The following is a 22,500-nucleotide window of genomic DNA, read 5'->3' as shown; positions in this document are numbered from 1 at the left end:
ACGACTCTCTGTAGCTCGTTTCTCTCCGCTGTTGTGCAGCTGTGGAACCAGTTGGAGATGCCGAAGGTGAGGATGCTCTCCACTGCGCCGTGGTAGAAGGCCACCAGTATCTCCTGCTTGTTGTGTTGTTTCCTGAGGCATCTCAGGGTGTATAGCCGCTGTTGTGCCCTCTTGATGGTGCCATGAAGCTCATCAAGGTGAACATACGTAGGCCATTATATTATTTAATCCAACAGGCTGTTGTTCTCTCTAGACTTATTATTACACAGTCTTACGGGAGTCTCACTAAAATGCGACTATCAGTCTGTTCTTTTCTGTTCGTTTACGGTGAAGGAAGAGACCTGTGGTGTCGAGGAGGGGGCTTTTCTCTGCCCTGGTGTGTGTTCATGTCTCTGCCCCTGGTGTGTGTTCATGTCTCTGCCCCTGGTGTGTGTTCATGTCTCTGCCCCTGGTGTGTGTTCATGTCTCTGCCTGGTGTGTGTTCATGTCTCTGCCTTGGTGTGTGTTCATGTCTCTGTCCCCTGGTGTGTGTTCATGTCTCTCTGTCCTGGTGTGTGTTCATGTCTCTGTCCTGGTGTGTGTTCATGTCTCTCTGCCCCCTGGTGTGTGTTCATGTCTCTGCCCCGGTGTGTGTTCATGTCTCTGTCCTGGTGTGTGTTCATGTCTCTGTCCTGGTGTGTGTTCATGTCTCTGCCCTGGTGTGTGTTCATGTCTCTGCCTGGTGTGTGTTCATGTCTCTGCCCCCTGGTGTGTGTTCATGTCTCTCTGCCTGGTGTGTGTTCATGTCTCTCTGTCCTGGTGTGTGTTCATGTCTCTGCCCTGGTGTGTGTTCATGTCTCTGTCCTGGTGTGTGTTCATGTCTCTGTCCTGGTGTGTGTTCATGACATGTCTCTGCCCTGGTGTGTGTTCATGTCTCTGCCCTGGTGTGTGTTCATGTCTCTGCCCCCTGGTGTGTGTTCATGTCTCTGCCCCCGGTGTGTGTTCATGTCTCTGCCTGGTGTGTGTTCATGTCTCTGCCCCCGGTGTGTGTTCATGTCTCTCTGTCCTGGTGTGTGTTAATGTCTCTGCCCTGGTGTGTGTTCATGTCTCTGTCCTGGTGTGTGTTCATGTCTCTGCCTGGTGTGTGTTCATGTCTCTGCCCTGGTGTGTGTCCATGTGTCTGCCCTGGTGTGTGTTCATGTCTCTGCCCCGGTGTGTGTTCATGTCTCTCTGCCCTGGTGTGTGTTCATGTCTCTGCCCCCTGGTGTGTGTTCATGTCTCTGTCCTGGTGTGTGTTCATGTCTCTGCCCTGGTGTGTGTTCATGTCTCTCTGCCCGGTGTGTGTTCATGTCTCTGTCCTGGTGTGTGTTCATGTCTCTGCCCTGGTGTGTGTTCAAGTCTCTGCCCCCTGGTGTGTGTTCATGTCTCTGCCCTGGTGTGTGTTCATGTCTCTCTGCCCCCGGTGTGTGTTCATGTCTCTGTCCTGGTGTGTGTTCATGTCTCTGCCCTGGTGTGTGTTCATGTCTCTGCCTGGTGTGTGTTCATGTCTCTGCCTGGTGTGTGTTCATGTCTCTGCCCTGGTGTGTGTTCATGTCTCTGCCCCTGGTGTGTGTTCATGTCTCTGCCTGGTGTGTGTTCATGTCTCTCTGCCTGGTGTGTGTTCATGTCTCTGCCCTGGTGTGTGTTCATGTCTCTGCCTGGTGTGTGTTCATGTCTCTGCCCCTGGTGTGTGTTCATGTCTCTGCCCTGGTGTGTGTTCATGTCTCTCTGCCCCCTGGTGTGTGTTCATGTCTCTCTGCCCCTGGTGTGTGTTCATGTCTCTGCCCCCTGGTGTGTGTTCATGTCTCTCTGCCCCTGGTGTGTGTTCATGTCTCTCTGCCCCTGGTGTGTGTTCATGTCTCTGCCCCCGGTGTGTGTTCATGTCTCTGCCTGGTGTGTGTTCATCTCTCTGCCCCCTGGTGTGTGTTCATGTCTCTGCCCCGGTGTGTGTTCATGTCTCTCTGCCCCTGGTGTGTGTTCATGTCTCTGCCCTGGTGTGTGTTCATGTCTCTGCCCTGGTGTGTGTTCATGTCTCTCTGCCCCCTGGTGTGTGTTCATGTCTCTGCCCTGGTGTGTGTTCATGTCTCTCTGCCCCTGGTGTGTGTTCATGTCTCTGCCCGGTGTGTGTTCATGTCTCTGCCCTGGTGTGTGTTCATGTCTCTGCCTGGTGTGTGTTCATGTCTCTGCCCCCTGGTGTGTGTTCATGTCTCTGCCCCGGTGTGTGTCCATGTCTCTGCCCTGGTGTGTGTTCATGTCTCTGCCCCGGTGTGTGTTCATGTCTCTGCCTGGTGTGTGTTCATGTCTCTGCCTGGTGTGTGTTCATGTCTCTGCCCCTGGTGTGTGTTCATGTCTCTCTGCCCCCTGGTGTGTGTTCATGTCTCTGCCCTGGTGTGTGTTCATGTCTCTGCCCCTGGTGTGTGTTCATGTCTCTGCCCTGGTGTGTGTTCATGTCTCTGCCCTGGTGTCACCGTTCACCGTGTCGGTCTTTCTCAGACGACTCCAAGCTGTCAAATGCCAACTCAGCCAGACAGCCGGACAACAAAGTAGCAGAGAGACACCGTACTGTAACATTGCTGGCTACCGCCGATGAAACAACACAAACAACAACCCCATCACGTTAACATCTTAAACAGAATTGAATGAGACGAGAACCGACGCGACACGTTTCCGCACCGCGGAATTCTGCACCTCCTAGGAGGAATGCTGCTGCTGCTGCCGCCCAGGGGAATGCTTCCCGCGGCTCCACCCACCCACCGCGTTCAGGGAGTCAGATAACCTTTCCAGAGTCATTCTGTAAACACAAGACGTGCTCAACAAGTGTTGCCGTCGCCTTGTTGAGGCCTCGGTGTGTTTATAAAAGCCACCTAGGACGCCAGATTATGCGCCGGTAGAGAGGCCGGTAGTGTGGGGGCGGACCGGTGGGGTTTCCTCTGAGCAACAGGTTGCCTTGCCTCATGGCTGCTGCTGTGTGATTAGCTGCTGTAGCCCTTTAACATGCCCTAGAGACAGACAGTCCAGACGAGATATGCCTTTAACATACCCTAGAGACAGACAGACAAACAGAAAGGCAGACAGACAGAGAGGCAGGTAGGCAGACACACACACACACACACACACACACACACACACACACACACACACATACATAGATAGATACAATTTCAACATGTTTTGGGTCAAAGGGTAACTTCTACACAACATGCTGTGTTGTCACAGTAAACATGTTGTCATTGATCTGATTGGTCATAGTTGTCCTCCAGACTGCTGATGTCAGGGTTACCTAACGCTGACTGGTATTGATCAACGTCTGGTGGCCTTTCAAACGACCTTTTCATTAGAGAGAGAGTGTGTGTGTGTGTGTGTGTGTGTGTATGCATCTTCATGTGTACACAGTAAGTATGTGATGAGACTATAACCTCATGAGTTTGTCTGTCTGACTGACTGTCTGACTGACTGAACGACCGTCTGTCTGACTGACTGACTGACTGACTGACTGACAGACTGACTGACTGACTGTCTGTCTGTCTGACTGAATGACTGACTGTCTCTGTCTGTCTGACTGACTGACTGACTGACTCACTCACTATCTATCTGTCTGTCTGACTGAATGACTGTCTGTCTGTCTGTCTGTCTGTCTGTCTGTCTGTCTGTCTGACTGAATGACTGACTGTCCACCCCTCACCCCCCTCTCCCCCCCTGGATCCTGGATACATCCTCCAGACTCACCCCCCTCTCCTCCCTGGGTCCTGGGTATGTCTCCAGTCTCCCCCCCCTGGGAACATCCTCCAGACTCACCCCTCTCCACCCCTGGGTCCTGGGTACATCCTCCAGACTCACCCCACTCTCCCCCCCTGGGTCCTCCGGGACTCTCACCACCTAGAGTGCCATAAGAGTTTTATGTGTTATCTACCTAGCAACAATACTTTGATTGGCTATAAAATGAAGCATCTTCATTGATGCATTTTTGTGGTGAATAATGTCTCCCTTGGCACTCTAGAAGGTTGACAATTTCAGTGATTTTATTCACCCTCGGCACTGAATGAGTTAATGTTTCAAATTACACATTTTTCTCCGGCTGTTCTGTGTTCTGTCATGATGTTCCTGATGCTGTTGAGAAGATGTAGTGGCTGTGGTTTGGTCGTGTCCTGACAGAGTTTAGAGTCTTTGATTGTGTTTTATGGCAACCTCCTCCCCCTGTCTCTCTCCTCCCAATCTCCTCCTCCTCCCTATCCTCCTCTCTCTCTCTCTCCACCACCTCCTCCAACCCCCTCCCTCTCCTCAACCCCTCCTCCTCCTCCACCCCTCCCTATCCTCCTCTCTCTCTCCACCACCTCTCCTCCACCCCTCCCCCTCCCTCTCCTCCAACCTCCCTCTCTCCCTTCTCCCTCTCCACCACCTCTCCCTCTCCTCCCCCTCCCTCTCCTCCCTCTATCCCCCCTCTCTCTCATCCACCTATCATCCCCCTCTCCTCTCTTCCTCTTCCATAGTGTTAGATGCACACCTGGTTTGAGTCTACCATTAAAGCTGCTCTGACAGGAAGATGAACTGAAGGAGATCAAAGCTGCATTCTCCTGACTGTACTCCCCCTAGGAGGGAGGGAGGGAGGGAGAGGGAGAGGGAGAGGGAGAGGGAGAGGGAGAGGGAGAGAGAGAGAGATCTCTGGGTAACAGTACAGTAGATTACTTCATCAATGACCTTAGCCTGGTGTCTCTCAGAGCGTTCACAATCAGCCCATTAACACCCCTGTCAGACCACAGCAAAACCACAGTCTACCTGAACAGTTCAACACCCAGTCATGAAGTAGTAAAACCTACCAAACTACACACTATTAAAAAATACTACAAATGGAAGGAAGGTGTTGAAACATATAAAAACGCTATTAGACAACAACAAGTTCAATCACTATTAGACCAGTTCCTGAAAAAAACCTTTCAATACAACAGTGAAGGTGTAAACAAGGCAGTAGAAAACCTTAATAATATATTTGACCTTTCAGCCTCCTTATCTGACCTAAAGGCCTCAAATAGAAACCCCCCCAGAAATAACAACAATGACAAATGGTTCGACAACGAGTGTCAAAACCTCAGAAAGGAACTAAGGAACCTATCAAACCAGAAACATAGAGACCCAGACAACCAGAGCACACGTCTTCACTATGGTGAAACATTAAAACTGTATAAAAATACATTAAAGAAAAAAAGGGACCATCATGTTAGAAACCAGCTACACTCTATAGATGAATCCATAAAAACAAACAAATTCTGGGAAAAATGGAACACTCTAAATAAACCAAAACATGAGGATCTACCCATCCAAAATGGAGATATATGGGTAAATCACTTCTCCAATCTCTTTGGTCCAATAGAGAAAAATAAACAGCAAAGACACATACAAGATAAACTACGAAGTTTAGTCAGCCATAAAAGACTACCAGAACCCGCTAGACTCTCCAATTACACTAAAGGAAGTACAGGACAAAATAAATTCATTCGAAACCAAGAAGGTCTGTGGTGTCGATGGCATCCTAAATGAAATGCTAAAATTCACAGACGTCAAATTCCAATTGGCTATATTAAAACTCTTCAACATTGTCCTTAGCTCTGGGATCTTCCCCAATATTTGGAACCAAGGATTAATAACGCCGCTCCACAAAAGTGGAGATAAATCTGATCCAAATAACTACCGTGGGATCTGTGTCAACAGCAACCTTGGGAAAATCCTCTGTATGATCATCAACCACAGACTCCTACATTACCTCACTGTAAACAATGTCCTAAGCAAATCCCAAATTGGTTTTTTACCAAAGTATCATACAACAGACCATATATTCACCCTCAGCACCCTAATTGACAACCAAATAAACAAAAACAAAAGCAAACTATTCGCCTGCTTCGTAGATTTCAAAAAAGCCTTTGATTCAATTTGGCACAAAGGTCTGCTATTCACACTGTTGGAAAATGGTGTTGGAGGAAAAACCTACGACATCATAAAGTCAATGTACACTAACAACAAGTGGGCTGTTAAGATTGGCAAAAACCACACAGACTTCTTTTCCCAAAGCCGGGGGGTTAGACAGGGATGCAGCTTGAGTCCAACCCTCTTCAACATCTATATCAACAGTTTGGCAAAAACATTAGAGCAGTCTGCAGCACCTGGCATCCCCCTAGTAGACACAGAAGTCAAATGTCTACTGTTTGCTGATGACCTGGTGCTGCTGTCCCCAACCAAAGAAGGGCTACAACAGCACCTCGACCTTCTATACCAATTCTCCCAGACCTGCGCCTTGACAGTGAATCTCACTAAGACGAAAATTATGATTTTCCAAAAAAGATCCAGCCTCCAGCACCACAAATTCAAATTCTTCCTAGATACAATTGCCCTAGAACATACAAAGAATTATACCTACCTCGGCCTAAACATCAGCACCACAGGTAGCTTCAACAAAGCTGTGAACGACCTGAGAGATAAGGCAAGGAGGGCCTTTTACGCCATCAAAAGGAACATCAAGTTAGACATCCCTATTCAAATCTGGCTCAAATTATTGGACTCCGTTATAGAACCCATTTCCCTCTATGGTTGCGAGGTCTGGGGTCCACCTGCCAACCAAGATTTTGCAAAATGGGACAAACACCAAGTCGAGACTCTGCATGCAGAGTTCTGCAAATCCATTCTTCGTATCCAACGTAAAACACCAAATAACGCATGCAGAGCAGAATTAGGACGATACCCACTAATTATAAAAATTCAAAAGAGAGCGTTTAAATTTTACAACCACCTAAAAGAAAGTCACCCTGACACGCTCCACAACAAAGCCCTTACCCACAGAGATACTCTAGGGAGATGCCCCCTCAGCCAGCTAGTTCTGGGACTCTCACAGTCACAAGCAGAGCCACCTATTAGACTAAACCAAATTATAAGAAAACAAAAAGAAAATTACCTGACACATTGGCAAGAATCAACCAAAAACCAGAGCAAATTGGAATGCTATTTGGCCCTAAACAGAAAATACACAGTGGCAGAATACCTGAGTACTGTGACAGACCCAAAGCTAAGGACATTTTTGACTATGTACAGACTCAGTGAACACAACCTGGCCATCGAGAAAGGCCGCCACAGGCAGACCTGGCTCCCCAGACCAGACAGACTGTGCACCCACTGCACACAAACCCAGGTGGAAACAGAGCTGCACTTCTTAACTACCTGCCAGCTGTACAAGGACATCAGGGACACATACTTCCCACTGATCACCAACATCCAGGGAGACTTTGAGGACTTGACCCATGTCGAAAGGCTACCGTGAGGTACAGCAATGTGCAAACACAGCAGCAAGATTTGTTAGCTGCTGTGATAGAAAAAGGCAATCAAATGGGCTAAAACCACCATAAGAATTTAAATAAGTTTTATTTCATTTATTTATTCTAGTATGTAATCTATTTGTAATCTATTTATTTGTAATCTAGTATGTAATCTATTTATTTATTCTAGTATGTACATGTATGTACATTACATTCTTTTTGTTTTTGTTTTTTATCTTCACACTTCACATGCTTTGGCAATGTAAATGTATGTTTCCCATGCCAATAAAGCCCTTTGAAATTGAAATTGAAATTGAAATTGAGAGAGAGACAGAGACAGAGACAGAGACAGAGACAGAGACAGAGACAGAGAGAGAGAGGGGGAGAGAGAGAGAGAGACAGAGGGGGAGAGAGAGGGGGAGAGGGAGGGAGGGAGAGAGAGAGGGGGAGAGGGAGGGAGGGAGAGAGAGGGAGAGAGAGAGGGGGAGAGGGAGGGAGGGAGAGAGAGAGAGGGAGAGAGAGGGAGAGGGAGAGGGAGTGAGAGTGAGAGTGAGCGAGCAACAGAGAGAGAGAGAGAGAGAGAGAAAAAAAAACTGAAACAGAAAGAGAGAGTGGACTCATAGATGACTCTCTCACTCTCTACTCTCTCTTGTGGCTACACTACATGTTGATCATGAGGAGCACTTGTGTGTGGTGTGAGGTGTGTGTGTGTGTGTGTGTGTGTGTGTGTGTGTGTATGTGTGTGTGCGTGTGTGTGGAATTAACCTATTGTGTCTGTCATATGGAGTGTATAAATAGCCCATTCAGTACCATTAACTCCACCCCTAGGGATACCAGGGATACTTTCCTGTTAAAGCTATGGATAGCATACACACACACACACACACACACACACACACACACACACACACACACACACACATACACACACACACACACACACACACACACACACACACACACACACACACAGAAATAGACCATGTGGAACACCTTTAGGAATGCCCCCCTCCTCTCTGTCTCTGTCTCTGTCTGTGGCTATAATCATGATGCACATATCCTACACATCTAACTACTCACCCATAAAACTGTGTGTGTGTGTGTGTGTGTGTGTGTGTGTGTGTGTGTGTGTGTAGGGGGGGTGGGGGTGGGTGTGACAGCCTGGTGGTCGCTGAGTCAGGTATGAGTCAGGTGTGTGTGTGTGTGCGCGCGCGCGCACGCGCGTGTGTGTGTGTGTCTGTCAGTCACAGGATTAAGTTAACCTCCCAACCCTAATTCACACTACAGAGTTGAGCTGAGCTGTACTGTATTGGGCTGATCACTGAGTCAGCTATGCGCTAGTGTGTGTGTGTGAGTGTGTGTACAGCCCAGCCCAGTACAGTTCAGTACAGAGTAGGGATGGGAATCGAGAACCGGTTCCGGTTGACAACTGGTGTTTTTAGATGCATCGGTATCAATAACATCTAAGGTTATCGATACCGGCATGTTTTGCACATGAACACATGAGCCTCATGACAGCGTCTTGCTACTTGTCACCCTCTTAAAATAATGTCTTAAGTCATATTTTATATTTTAATTTTTTTTAAGTCATATTTGTATATTTTAAGCCATATTTTAACATTTTCAGAAAAACTGAATAAACCAAACCAACATTTCTATTTTATTTTGGAAATTTTTGTCATTTGTAAAATGATATAGGCTAGAATATATTATATTTAGGCAAAAACATAATTTTCCTCAAAAGTGACGTAAGCCATTATTTAAAATGATCATTTCAAGTAAGGGTGGAAACACCAGCAATATGTTAAAACTAGAGGCTTTGTAATTATTTAATCAAAATTAATTGCATTTTAATCGCATATCAATATGAGAAGCAACAGTTTTCAATTCAAAGGGATTTGGTATACGAGTGAATCAATGAATAGACATATATACAGTACATACGTTTAAAGCAGCAAAATCCTGTTTATTTTAGCTACACAGACCAACAGATCACACAATGTACCTAACCTAATGTTACACTAATCTTCCCCACCCAAATATCCTTGGGCAAAATAATAAACAGACCAACAGTTTAACATAAAAAAAACGTAACTTTTTGTCTGTAATTAGTTAATCGAAATTAACGAGTTAAAGTCCCAGCCCTAGTTAAAACATAACTAAAATGCCATGTTTTTAACACGCTACACAGGAGTGCCACACGTCCGTCTCTGAGGGTAAATATCCTATGTTAATAATAATATTATTGCCATGCAGACAGGTTTAGCAGATTTCTTCTTTGACTAAGAAACCCTAAATGAAAACGGTTGCTGTACAAATATTCTCCCATTTCATCCATTTTAAATGTTGACAGACAGCTCTGAAGCTACAGCTGTTAGGATATATATTTTTCAAAGGTCCTATTGTTCATTCGTCTAGCACCAGCTGCTTAGCTATGATGTTACATATCTTATCAGTTTTCCTGTTTTAATATGCACATTATCAGTATTGTACCCTACGAACACATATGACCAATTGTAATAGCAAGGGAATGAGGGAGTTACTGTCTGCCTGGGAAGGTGTCTGAGGGCCTTGAAGCCAGGTGTAGCAGGATACTCCTTTTTCAGTTCTTACGTCAAACACAACACTCAATTCATAGTTTTAGAACATTCTAATAGGCCATTCAGCTCTTACGTCATAGTGTCCAAAAGGGGAAGGACTGTGTTTTCTGAAAGTATATAATGTATTGTAAACTGAAGAAGAAACACCTTCCCTCTGAGATCGCCTCAGGGTTGGGTCCAGCTGCTGCAGTACTGCTTTGTATTCTACGTGTAATTTTCAATAAATATACCACTTGTGCAATAGAAAACATCTCTCCTCTTCCTTGGACCAGTCAACCAAAAGAACCAATTCTGATTTTATTCTAACACAGCCAGCTGCTCATATTTCATATAGCTCATATTTGTTTTCAAAGTCATATCCTTTATTATTATATATAGTTATAGGACCATGTAATGTTCCTTAGTGTAGAACCAATAAGACTTAAAAGTAAAGTTTGTATCTTCATGCTAGCAGTGCCTATAGGTCGATGATATATAGAGCCGAGCTATAATTACAGACCATTTTATTTATTTTCCAATTTATTTTTATTTATGTTAAAATGTTATGTTCAGATGATATACACTGTGTTCAGACTTGAGATGATAAAACAGCTGCGATGATGCTGAAGACCTGTGTAGGCCTACTTTTTTTCCAAAATGTATCAGGAATCGATAAGGGAATCGAATCGATACACAGAATCGATAATGGAATTGGTATCAATAACATCTTATCAATTCCCATCCCTCGTACAGCTCAGTACAGCCCAGTACAGCCCAGATTTACTAACTGTCTGTAGACTAGACCAGTCATTCACTAACTGTCTGTTTCTCTGATTTATTCCAGTGGTTCAATTGCAGGTCGGTAGTTTAAATGGCAGCAAACGTTCCTTCTTTAGGGTTAGGGTTTGAAAGAGAATATCATTTGAAGATCCTGTTAACCTTTCTGGTTCATACAACCCACGTGCGTGTGTGTGTGTGTGTGTGTGTGTGTGTGTGTGTGTGTCTGCCCCCCTCCTCAGTGACCAGACATCCCTCCTGTTTCTCTCCTTCCGTTTGGCTCCAGGCCCAAGAACAGGCTTATGCCTCTCCCTGTGTGTGTGTGTGTGTGTGTGTGTGTGTGTGTGTGTGTGTATGTGTGTGAGTGAGGAGGAGGAGGGGAGGGGGAAGGAGAGGAAGAGAGGAAGAGGAGAGGAGAGGAGAAGAGGAGAGGATGGAAGGAGAGGAGAGGAGGGAAGGAGGAGAGGATGGAAGGAGGAGAGGAGAGGAAGAGGAGGCCATGTTTGATGTTACTGCGAGGCAGTCAGGCATCAGAGTTGTTAGGTAACCAGTTACAGCTTCTGAGTCATGTGATTGGCTCCCCAGGACATTTCCCTGGCGTGTGTGTGTGTGTGTGTGTGTGTGTGTGTGTGTGTGTGTGTGTGTGGAATATTTCCACATTCTCTCAGTGAGGGGTGGGTGTGTTAAGTAGAGGGAGAGAGCATGACTGTCTGTCTCCTCAAACTCCCTGGAGACTGAGGCACACACACACACATTACTACTGATTTATTGCAATGCAATGCCATGGAATTTGCCATTTTTGCTCTGGGCACAAAGTCAGCCATATTCAGCGTCCCTGGAGCAATTAAGGGTTAAGTGCCTTGCTCAAGGGCACATGCAGCTCCCTCCTCAGGCGGGGATCGAGCCAGCGACCTTCCGAATGCTAGCCGGCCTCTCTAGCCTCTAGGCTACCGCCACCCCCTACATGACTCTTTGTGTGTGTGCTCATGACCTCATCAGTACAGTGTCCATTAGAGGTGCAACAGTTCTCGGTTCGCCTTCCACGGTTCAATACACTAGTGAACCGTGCGGGTGTTCGGTTTATCCTGTGTTTCATTCAAAGTCAGAGGTGGAGTTGGTCTGGAACGCAGTTGCTTCTTGCTTAATGTTTGTTCATTGCGAGCGGAGTTGAGAACATGCCCGGATTGCTACAAATCTGCGTTGTGGGGTCATTCATTCTGGTTTTGGCATTGAATACAGCGATGAGGGAATGAAAACAGTGAACAGAAACGTGTGTCGCAGAAATGCTTCACGCATGTCGTATATGCGCATAATATGCGCACAATGGGCTACAGCTGGTACAGTTCTCATAGCTTAAGTGCATTTTTACTTTCATTTCTATCTTTCCTATACCAGTCGTCAAGCCTAAGAGGCACATTTGTGACTGCAGTTGGTGAAACCGTAAACCACTCGCATACGTGAAACCGCTATAAATAGCTCTCAAAATAGCTCTCTTAATATGTATACTTTGTGGAATGGATTCATTGTTTTCCGGAGGCTATCGGTAATCGGCTATCGGTTTACATGGCTTGTAAATATACTTTAGTTTTAGGACGTGTTCAAAAGCAAGGACTGTGTGATCATCTGATGACCTTAACCTCTATCACTCTCTCCTTGCCAACTACGCCTCCTCGGCATCAGCTGCTAAAACATCCTACTATCATTCAAAAATGCATTCTTCTGCCTCTAATCCTAGAAAACTGTTCTCCACTTTCTCTTCACTCCTTAATCCACCTCCTCCCCCTCCTCCTTCCTCCTTGTCCGCCGATGACTTTGTCACCTACTTTGAAAAAAAGGTGGACGACATCAGCAGCACCTTTCTCCCCCCACCGCTCCCTCCTCCCACTAACAATGCTAACACTGTTCCCACTAACAATGCTAACACCCCTTCCAAACTCTCCCCTCGACACTCGATCTCTGGATTGTCATCTTTTTCCCCCCTCTCCCCCGATGAGATTCTCACACTTATCACATCAAAGCGGGCAACCACATGCCCTCTTGACCCCATCCCCTCCCCTCTTCTCCAATCCATTTCCGCCGACATCCTTCCTTACCTTACCACCCTAATCAACTCCTCCCTATCCACTGGATCTGTCCCAGCGGCCTTCAAAATAGCCAGAGTCAAGCCTCTCCTCAAGAAACCTACCCTTGACCCATCATCTGTCCACAATTACAGACCGGTATCCCTTCTCTCCTTCCCTTCCAAAACCCTTGAACGCGCGGCATCTAAACAACTGACTGACTATCTCCGGAAGATGGATCACTTAGACCCCCACCAATCCGGCTTCAAGGCTGGGCATTCCACTGAGACTGCGCTCCTTGCTGTCACGGAAGCCCTCCACTCTGCCCAAGCTTCCTCCCTCTCCTCTGTTCTCATTCTCATTGACCTGTCTGCTGCCTTCGACACAGTCAATCACCAGATCCTTCTCTCCATCCTCTCAGACCTGGGCATCTCTGGCACCGCACACTCCTGGTTTTCTTCCTACCTGGCGGGCCGCTCCTACCAGGTGACCTGGAGAGAATCGCTATCTTCTCCACTCCAGGGTTCCGTCCTAGGGCCCCTACTCTTCTCCCTCTACACCAAGTCTCTTGGCTCGGTAATCTCTTCACATGGGCTCTCCTACCACAGCTACGCAGACGACACTCAACTCTTCCTGTCCTTCCCCCCGTCTGATGTACACGTGGCAACCCGTATCTCAGCATGTCTCGCTGACATTTCAACTTGGATGGCTGACCACCATCTCAAGCTCAATCTTAACAAGACCGAGCTCCTCTTCATCCCCGGGAAAGCCTGCCCTCTCCAATACTTCTCCATCACAGTGGAGAACTCTACTGTAACCCCCTCCCTGACAGCCAAGAACCTTGGAGTGATCCTGGATAACCGACTATCCTGTGCGGAGAACATTGCAGCAACGGCTCGCTCCTGCAGATTCCTCCTCTACAACATCAGAAGGATACAACCATTCCTTACCAGAGAGGCAGCGCAACTCTTGATCCAGGCACTGGTCATCTCCCGCCTGGATTACTGCAATGTACTCCTGGCTGGGCTCCCCGCTTCAGCCATTAGACCTCTGCAGCTCATCCAGAATGCTGCTGCCCGGCTGGTATTCAACCTCCCCAAATACTCGCATGTCACCCCTCTCCTTCGCACCCTGCACTGGCTCCCGATAGCAGCTCGCATCAGATTCAAGACCCTGGTGCTTGCATACCAGGCAGCTAAAGGGACAGCCCCTGCCTACCTGAAGGAAATGGTAACCCCCCAAACCCCTGCCCGCTCACTCCGTTCCTCCACCTCGGCTGGCCGACTGGCCCCACCTCCTCTACACAGCAGTCGGGCTGCCCGATCACGTCTCTTCACAACACTGGCTCCCCGCTGGTGGAATGAGCTCCCCACGGCTGTCAGAACGGCAGAGTCACTACCCATCTTCCGTCGTAGACTGAAGACCCATCTCTTCAGGTTACATCTTAACTGCTCCTCCTGAGACATCTTCTGACCCTCACCACTACGTCTCCTAAAGACACCCGCTTTCCCCTCTACTGTGTCCCTAAGAACTTCTACTGCCCCCCTTGTACTGTTTCTCAGTTTCCCCAGTAATATTTTTTTTTTTTTTTTAAATTAAAAAAAAATAAAAGTTTTAGTAGAAGGCGATAATAGGGAGACGGTTTTTCCTTCTATCAGTGGCCCCGGGCCCGAGCTAGAGTACTCTTCCTGCAACGAATAGTGGACTGCTGATTCACATGCTTAGTATTCAAATGTATTGATTGTAAGTCGCTTTGGAATAAGGCGTCTGCTAAATGCCAAAAATGTAAAATGTAAATGTAAATCATCTAATTTTATGTGTAGTTATGTGTTTTTAGCATATTGATGTTCTATCAGCATGTTGTGATGTTATTAAAATACAGTTCAGATCTTCGTAGCGCTGTGCTTTGTTAGCCGCTAGCTGTTAGCAGCGTTTGTTTTCTGGTTTCCTGGATGACAGTCAGTTTAACCCCATATGTGCCTGAGGTCTAACAACATTCAAATGAGTCAAACTTCGTCATCTTTTTTCGGATTTCAATGTATGACACGTTATTTGAAAGCTTACAATCTGTAGTTGTAGCCTACTGGTTTATCAAAGTAGCCTACTGTAATGTAGTGTAGCCTACTGGTTTTATCAAAAGTAATGTAGCCTACTGGTTTATCAAAAAACTGTCTGGTGTCACATTTGAAAGTGTTTTTGTTATTTTTTGTTTATACATATTTATATTTGTTTATATTATACAATATACCAGTCATATTCTGCAATGTGTCTAAATGGAATGAAACCGTTAAACGGTTAAACCGATGTCATGGTCCTGACTGAACGGTGTGTGTGTGTGTGTGTGTGTGTGTGTGTGTGTGTGTGTGTATTATTAAGTGTGTGTGTGTGTGTGTGTGTGTGTATTATTAAATGTGTGTTTGTGTGTGTTTGTGTGTTTGTGTGGGTTTACCGTTGTCATGAAACCGTTAAACCAATGTCAGGGTCCTGACTGAATGAATGAATGAATGAATGAATGGACTTTATTGTCATTGCTACAGTACAGGTACCAAACAACGAAATTTAGGAGGGGTGAACAGTGTGTGTGTGTGTGTGTGTGTGTGTGTGTATTATTAAGTGTGTGTTTGTGTGTATGTGTGTGTGTTATTGAGTGTGTGTGTGTGTGTTATTAAGTGTGTGTTTGTGTGTATTTGTGTTATTGAGTGTGTGTATGGTATATGTGTGTGTTCTTTGTAGGTCTTAGTCGTGGTAGAGAGCCATGCAGAGGTAGAGTAAATAAAGTCTGACCTACATACAGCTCACTGGGAGGTTACAGCACAGATTTGTGTGTGTGTGTGTGTGTGTGTGTGTGTGAGAGTGAGTGTGTTAGTGTGTGTGTGTGTGTGCATGTGCGTGCGTGTCCCATGTCACAGTGAGGTCTGAGCTATGTACCTTATGTTTCTACATGCTTGTTTAGTACTCTCTCTCTCTTTCTCTCTCTCTCTCTCCCTCTCTCTCTCTCTCCCTCTCCCTCTCTTCTCTCCTCAACTACAGACCAGTATCCCTTCTCTCCTTCTCTCCTTCCACTTGAACGCGCTGTCTCTAACCAACTGTCTCTATTGCCTTCAGAACAACCTCCATGACCCTCACCAATCAGGCTGGGCACTCTACTGAGACTGCTCTCCTTGCTCTCACGGAGGCCCTCAACTCTGCTCGAGCTTCCTCCCTCTCCTCTGTTCTCATTCTCCTGGACCTGTCTGCTGCATTAAACACAGTAAACCACCCGATCCTTCTCTCCACCCTCTCAGAACTGGGCATCTCTGGCTCTGCACTCTCCTGGTTTGCATCCTACCTGGCCGATCGCTCTTACCAGGTGACGTGGAGAGGATCACTGTCCTCTCCATGAGCCCTCACCACTAGGGTCCCCCAGGGCTCCATCCTGGGGCCCTTGCTGTTCTCCCTCTATACCAAATCTCTTGGCTCTGTAATTTCCTCATGGTTTCTCCTACCACAGCTACGCAGACGACACTCAACTCTTCCTGTCCCCAGAGGATGCAGAGGCAACACATGTCTCTGCGTGTCTTGCAGAAATTTCTGCTTGGATGTCAGCCCACCACCTCAAGCTCAACCTTAAAAAGACTGAGCTTCCTCCCTGGGAAAGCCTGCCCTCTCCAAGACTTCTCCAGTAGAGAACAGTAGAGAACTCTCCCCGATAGCCAAGAACCTTGGGGTGATCCTTGACCACCACTTATCCTGCGCGTTGAACATCACAACGACAGCACGCTCCTGCAGATTCTTCCTCTAGTCTACAACATCAGAAGGATAGGTCTGCTCCACTCTTGGTCCAGTCACTGGTCATCTCCCGCCTCGACTACTGCGACGCATTCCTGGCCGAGCTCCCCCGCATCTTCCATCAGACCTCTGCAGCTCATCCAGAATACTGCCATCTGTCTGGTGTTCAACCTCCCCAAATTCTCCCATGTCACCCCTCTCCTCCGCACCCTTCACTGGCTCCCGGTAACAGCTCGCATCAGATTCAAGACCCTGGTGCTCGCCTACCGGGCGGCAAAGGTTACTGCCCCTTCCTACATGCAAGAGATGGTCAGCCCCCATACCCCCGCCCGTTCACTCCGCTCTTCCACCTCTGCTGGCCGACTGGCATCACCGCCACTACGGGGTTGCAGCAGTCGCGCTACCCAGTCACGGCTTTTCGCTGTCCTGGCGCCCCGCTGGTGGAACAAACTTTGTCAGCACTGACTCCCTATCTTCTGCTGTAGACTGAAGACCTCCATCTCTTCAGGCTACACCTTAACTGTCCCTCCTGAGACCTCTACATCCCCTCTACAGTGTACACTGTAAATAAGTGGTTTTCAACCCTCTCCTCTGGGACCACCAGCCGTTCCACATATTTGATCTGTTCCACCACCAGCACACCTGATTTAACTAATCAAGTACAAATCATAATTGCTTCGAACTTGATTAGTTGAATCAGGTGTGCTGGTGGTGGAACAGATCAAATAAGTGGAACGGCTGGTGGTCCCCGAGGAGAGGGTTGAAAACCAAATAAATGAAAACCAAAATCATTTTTCTGCCAATGGCCCCTGGCCCGAGCATAGATTACCTTTTCCTGCTATGACTGATGCATAGATGTTTCACTTACTTAGACAAATGTATTTGTTGTAAGTCGCTTTGGATAAAGGCGTCTGCTAAATGTAAAAAATGTAAATCTTGTCTCTCTCTCTCTCCCTCTCTCCCTTTCTCCCTCTCTCCTCTCACTCCCTCCCTCTCTCCTCTCTCTCTCTCCCCCTCTCCTCTCTCTCTCTCCCCCTCTCCCCTCTCTCTCCCCCTCTCTCTCTCTCAGACGATCCTGCCTGCCTGCTTCACTGACCATCCACTCTCCACCCCCACAAAACCACTGTCCTTCCCCCTCCACACCTCCACCCCTCCACCCTCCACCCCCCCACCATGTACGGCAGCCCCCGCTCGGTGGTCCAGATGGAGGGCAACAACGGCAGCAGCCCCGGACGCTCCCCTCGCTCTCCCCGCTCGCCCCGACTCAGCCACCACCACAGCATGGGGGGGGGCAGCAACAGCGGGGGTCCGGGGGGGGGGGCCAGGACCCTCTCCATGGAGAACATCCAGTCCCTCAATGCCGCCTACGCCAACTCCGGCCCCCTGTACCTCAGCGACAACGAGGTGCTGGTGGTCCCCTCCCCCGTCTCGGAGGGGGGTGTCGGGGTGGTTGGCCCCAGGACCAGCATGACCCTGGGACGCTCAGGGGGGGGCCGGATGACTTGCGCCGTCCGCTCAGCCGGGATGGGCAGCAGCCCCAACATCGCCACAGCAGGGGGGGGCGGAGGAGGTGGAGGGGGGGTCCCCAGCGACGCCATCGCGTTCGGGGACCCCCACGGCTCCCCGGGGCCGGCCGCCACGGTCCCACACTCCCTACGCCAGGCCAGAGACAACAACGTGCTGGACCTGCAGACACAGCTGAAAGAGGTAGGGAGGGAGGGAGGGAGGGAGGGAGGGGAGAGAGGGGGGAGAGGTGAGAAGGGAGGGAGGGAGGAGGGAGGGGGGAGGTAGGAGGGAGGGACGGAGGGACAAAGAGGTATGGAGGTTAACCTGCGCTAGGGCTAGGGTTAGTCAGTCGACCCTCTAACCCTACCCCCCCCCCCCCCCCCCCACAGGTGCTGCGTGAGAACGAGTCCCTGCGGAGGGAGGTGGAGGTGAAGGACAGCAAGCTGAGCTCCTCCATGTCCTCCATCAAGACCTTCTGGAGCCCCGAGCTGAAGAAGGAGCGCTCACACAGGAAGGAGGAGGCCAACAAGATGGCCGTCTGGAGGGAGCAGCTCAGACAGGCCCAGGACGACAGCCAGGTACACACACACACACACACACACACACACACACACACTCACTTGAACTACCATTATCATGTTCATCTGCTGCAGCAGCATCACCATGCCAGGGAGAGTTAATGTGTGTGTGTGTGTGTGCGTGCGTGTGTGTATCTGTCTGCATGTGTTTGTGTGTGTGTGTGAGTGTGTGTGTGCATGCATGTGTGTGTGTGTGTGTGTGTGAGAGAGAGAGAGAGAAAGAGAGAGGGCAGCTCAGACACAAGGAGAGAGATAGATCTAGTATAAGGCTGGCAGCTGTTAGAAGAGACATAATACACACACACACACACACACACACACACACACGTGCACGCACAAACACGTGTGTGTGCATGTGCGTGTGCTTGTGTTTATTGTGTGTATTGTGTGTGTGTGTTCGTGTGTATTGTGTGTACTGTGTGTGTGTGTGTGTGTGTGTGTGTGTGTGTGTGTGTGTGTGTGTGTGTGTGTGTGTGTGTGATAGAGACAGATAGAGCATGTAATGGAAAATATGTTAATGGAGGCGGGCAGAGAGGCTGGGGCATGTTGTTATTGGCCGGGACTTCCCTCCTAACGCTGAAGACCATTGGCTGAGGAGGAGGAGGGCCAGACAAACACTGGTTTTGATTGGCTGATCACTGCCAATGAATACCACACCAATAACACACCAAGCAGTCTCATAGTTGACCACTGCTCAAATATCTATATCCCGCTGTGTGTGTGTGTGTGTGTGTGTGTGTGTGTGTGTGTGCGTGTGTGTGTGTGTGTGTTGGTGGTCTCTGTGAGAGAAGAGTTATAGAGACTGCAGTGGTTCAGCCTGAGACAGACTACACTATCAATCTACTGACTACACGCACACACACACAATACACAGAATACACACAACACACACACACACACACACACACACACACACACACACACACACACACACACAGGAGGAGAGGAGAGATAACTCAGTAGGGAAAAAAGAAGGCCAATGAAATTAGCCTGTGGGTGTGTGTGGGGAGGGGGGGCTTTTCCTGCATTAGAGGGGTAGGTAAGGGACCGACAGAGAGTGACAGAGAGAGGGACAAAGAAAGAGAGAGAGAGAGGGAGAGAGAGAGAAAGAGAAAGAGAGAGAGGGAGAGACAGAAAGAGAGAGAGAGGAAGAGAGAGAGAGAGAGAGACAGAGAGAGAGAGAGAGAGAGAGAGAGAGAGAGAGAGAGGGAGAGACAGAGAGAGAGGGAGAGAAAGAGAAAGAGAGAGAGAGAAAGAGAGAAAGGATGACATGGCTTCTGTCTATCACCCTGTTGGCCTCACTGATGATGATATTTAATCAGGACGATTCATTCACTCCTTACACACACACACACACACACACGCATTTGGTGCACACACACATTTGGTGTACGCACACATGTGTACACACTTGGTACACACACACACACACACACTCTTTCTCTTTCTCTAGTAGCTGGCTAGGAGGTGGTATGTAGCTAGTAGGGCTGGCACGGGCGGGGTTTTAGGGCTGGTAGGGGCGGGGTTTCAGGGTTGGTAGGGGCAGGGTTTCAGGGTTGGTAGGGGCAGGGTTTCAGGGTTGGTAGGGGCAGGGTTTCAGGGTTAGTAGGGGCAGGGTTTCAGGGTTGGTAGGGGCAGGGTTTCAGGGTTAGTAGGGGCAGGGTTTCAGGGTTGGTAGGGGCGGGGTTTCAGGGCTGGTAGGGGCAGGGTTTCAGGGTTGGTAGGGGCGGGGTTTCAGGGTTGGTAGGGGCAGGGTTTCAGGGTTGGTAGGGGCAGGGTTTCAGGGTTAGTAGGGGCAGGGTTTCAGGGCTGGTAGGGGCAGGGTTTCAGGGCTGGTAGGGGCAGGGTTTCAGGCCTGGTAGGGGCGGGGTTTCAGGCCTGGTAGGGGCGGGGTTTCAGGCCTGGTAGGGGCGGGGTTTCAGGGTTGGTAGGGGCAGGGTTTCAGGGTTGGTAGGGGCAGGGTTTCAGGCCTGGTAGGGGCAGGGTTTCAGGGTTGGTAGGGGCAGGGTTTCAGGGTTGGTAGGGGCGGGGTTTCAGGGTTGGTAGGGGCGGGGTTTCAGGGTTTGTAGGGGCAGGGTTTCAGGGTTGGTAGGGGCAGGGTTTCAGGGTTGGTAGGGGCAGGGTTTCAGGCCTGGTAGGGGCAGGGTTTCAGGCCTGGTAGGGGCGGGGTTTCAGGGTTGGTAGGGGCGGAGTTTCAGGGTTGGTAGGGGCAGGGTTTCAGGGTTTGTAGGGGCAGGGTTTCAGGGTTGGTAGGGGCAGGGTTTCAGGGTTGGTAGGGGCAGGGTTTCAGGGTTGGTAGGGCCGGGTTTCAGGGCTGGCAGGGGAGGAGTTTCCTGCCCCCTCCTGGGCTCTGGCATTTGATGTGGGAAAGAATGTACAGTACTCTCTCTCTCCCTCCCTCCCTCCCTCCCTCCCTCCCTCCCTCTCTCTCTCTGTGGTTTAAATGCTGTCTTTCTCTGGCTGTGTTAACCCAGATCACCATGGGTCACACCCGATGCTCTGGAATGCACAGAGACACGGCTTCTTCCATCCCTCCCTTCCTCCCTCCTTCTCTCTCTCCTCTCTGTACACACACACACACACACACGCACACACACACAGACGGCTCGCGAGAGAAGGCCTTTTGCCTACCAGTCAAATCCATGAATGAATGATTTATGTTATGTGTGTATTCTATTATACAAGCTTCTGTTATTATCAAAGCAGCATGCTGTCTGTCCATGTGTGATTGTGTGTGTGCATGCGTGCGTGTGCATGTGTGCGCGTGTGTGTGTGTGTGTGTGTGTGTGTGTGTGTGCGTGCGTATGTGTGCGTACGTATGTGTGCGTGTGCGTGTGCGTGTGCGTGTTTTTGTCTGCAAAGGTTTTGTAAAACTCATTTGTGAGCCCATCTATTCCTGGTCTTTTATTAGGTTGCAATTGATTCATAGCTGTTACTACATGTATACTTCCTCCAGTCGGATATCATTATTGCACATCAGCTTTTCCTCTGCAGATATCTATCTACATGCCCTAATACCTGCCCTTGTCCACGTCCGGCTTCTGAAAAAGTTTCCTATAGTAATCTCCCACCTTTTCCCCCCTCTCACTTTCTAACTCCCTAATATCATTAAATGGTAAAATGGTAAATGTACTGCACTTACATAGCGCCTTATTCCAAAGCGCTTTACAACGGCCTCTCATTCACACATTCACACACACATTCACACACCAATGGCGGCAAGCTACCATGCAAGGTGCCGGCCCGCTAATTGGGAGCAATTTGGGGTTCAGTGTCTTGCCCAGGGACACCTCGATACGTGGCCAGCCGGGGATCGAACCGCCGGACTGTCGACCTTGCGATCATTAGACGCCGGCTCTACCTCCTGCGCCACAGCCGCCCCAATTCTTTTGTTGTCTGTTCCTCTCTAAACCCAGATTTTTTTTTTTTGCTCTTCTCCCCCTCCACCGCATACTTCTCCCTACTTCTCACCATAGCACCATCATATTTCCCTTTGACATACCGACTTAATTCATTCTCAGTTTTCAAATATTCTGTCATGTTATGATTTGGATTCAGTTTGAATTCACCCTCCAATCGTTTTTTTTCAGTTCGCTCTGCTTCAGTTTCTGCAAACAATTGCCTTGCATACCTTACACACACTTTCCATATGGGATCGGCGGTTCGATCCCCGGCTCCTCCTGTACACGTGTCGAGGTGTCCTTGGGCAAGACACTGAACCCCAAGTTGCTCCCAATGAGCGGGCCGGCGCCTTGCATGGTAGCTTGCCGCCATTCGTGTGTGAATGTGTGTGTGAATGTGTCAATGAGATGTAAAGAGCTGTTGTAAAGAGTTGTTGAATTGCTCAATTTGAATACTTTAATTTAAAAAAAATATTTGAATCACATAATTTGAATTTGTATTGTTTAACTTGATTCAG

At 48.6% G+C, this 22,500-nt stretch overlaps 1 protein-coding gene across 1 annotated transcript in view; it reads left to right on the top strand.

The window, feature by feature from the left end:
- Window positions 1–22,500, top strand: part of LOC308164418 (ELKS/Rab6-interacting/CAST family member 1-like) — an 84,652-nt gene that overhangs the window by 1,921 nt on the left and 60,231 nt on the right. Inside the window, exons 2-3 of the mRNA XM_080538519.1 lie at window positions 17,567–18,204; window positions 18,393–18,581. Of these exons, the coding sequence (XP_080394645.1) occupies window positions 17,671–18,204; window positions 18,393–18,581 (723 nt within the window). The 5' untranslated portion in view covers window positions 17,567–17,670. The remainder of the gene's footprint in view (window positions 1–17,566; window positions 18,205–18,392; window positions 18,582–22,500) is intronic.

This window comes from Nansenia antarctica (genome assembly GCF_963989245.1).
Source record: "Nansenia antarctica genome assembly, chromosome: 8".
Lineage (NCBI taxonomy): Eukaryota > Metazoa > Chordata > Actinopteri > Argentiniformes > Microstomatidae > Nansenia > Nansenia antarctica.
The sequence above is the reverse complement of the archived record's forward strand: the minus strand, read 5'-3'. Positions and strand labels throughout refer to the sequence as shown.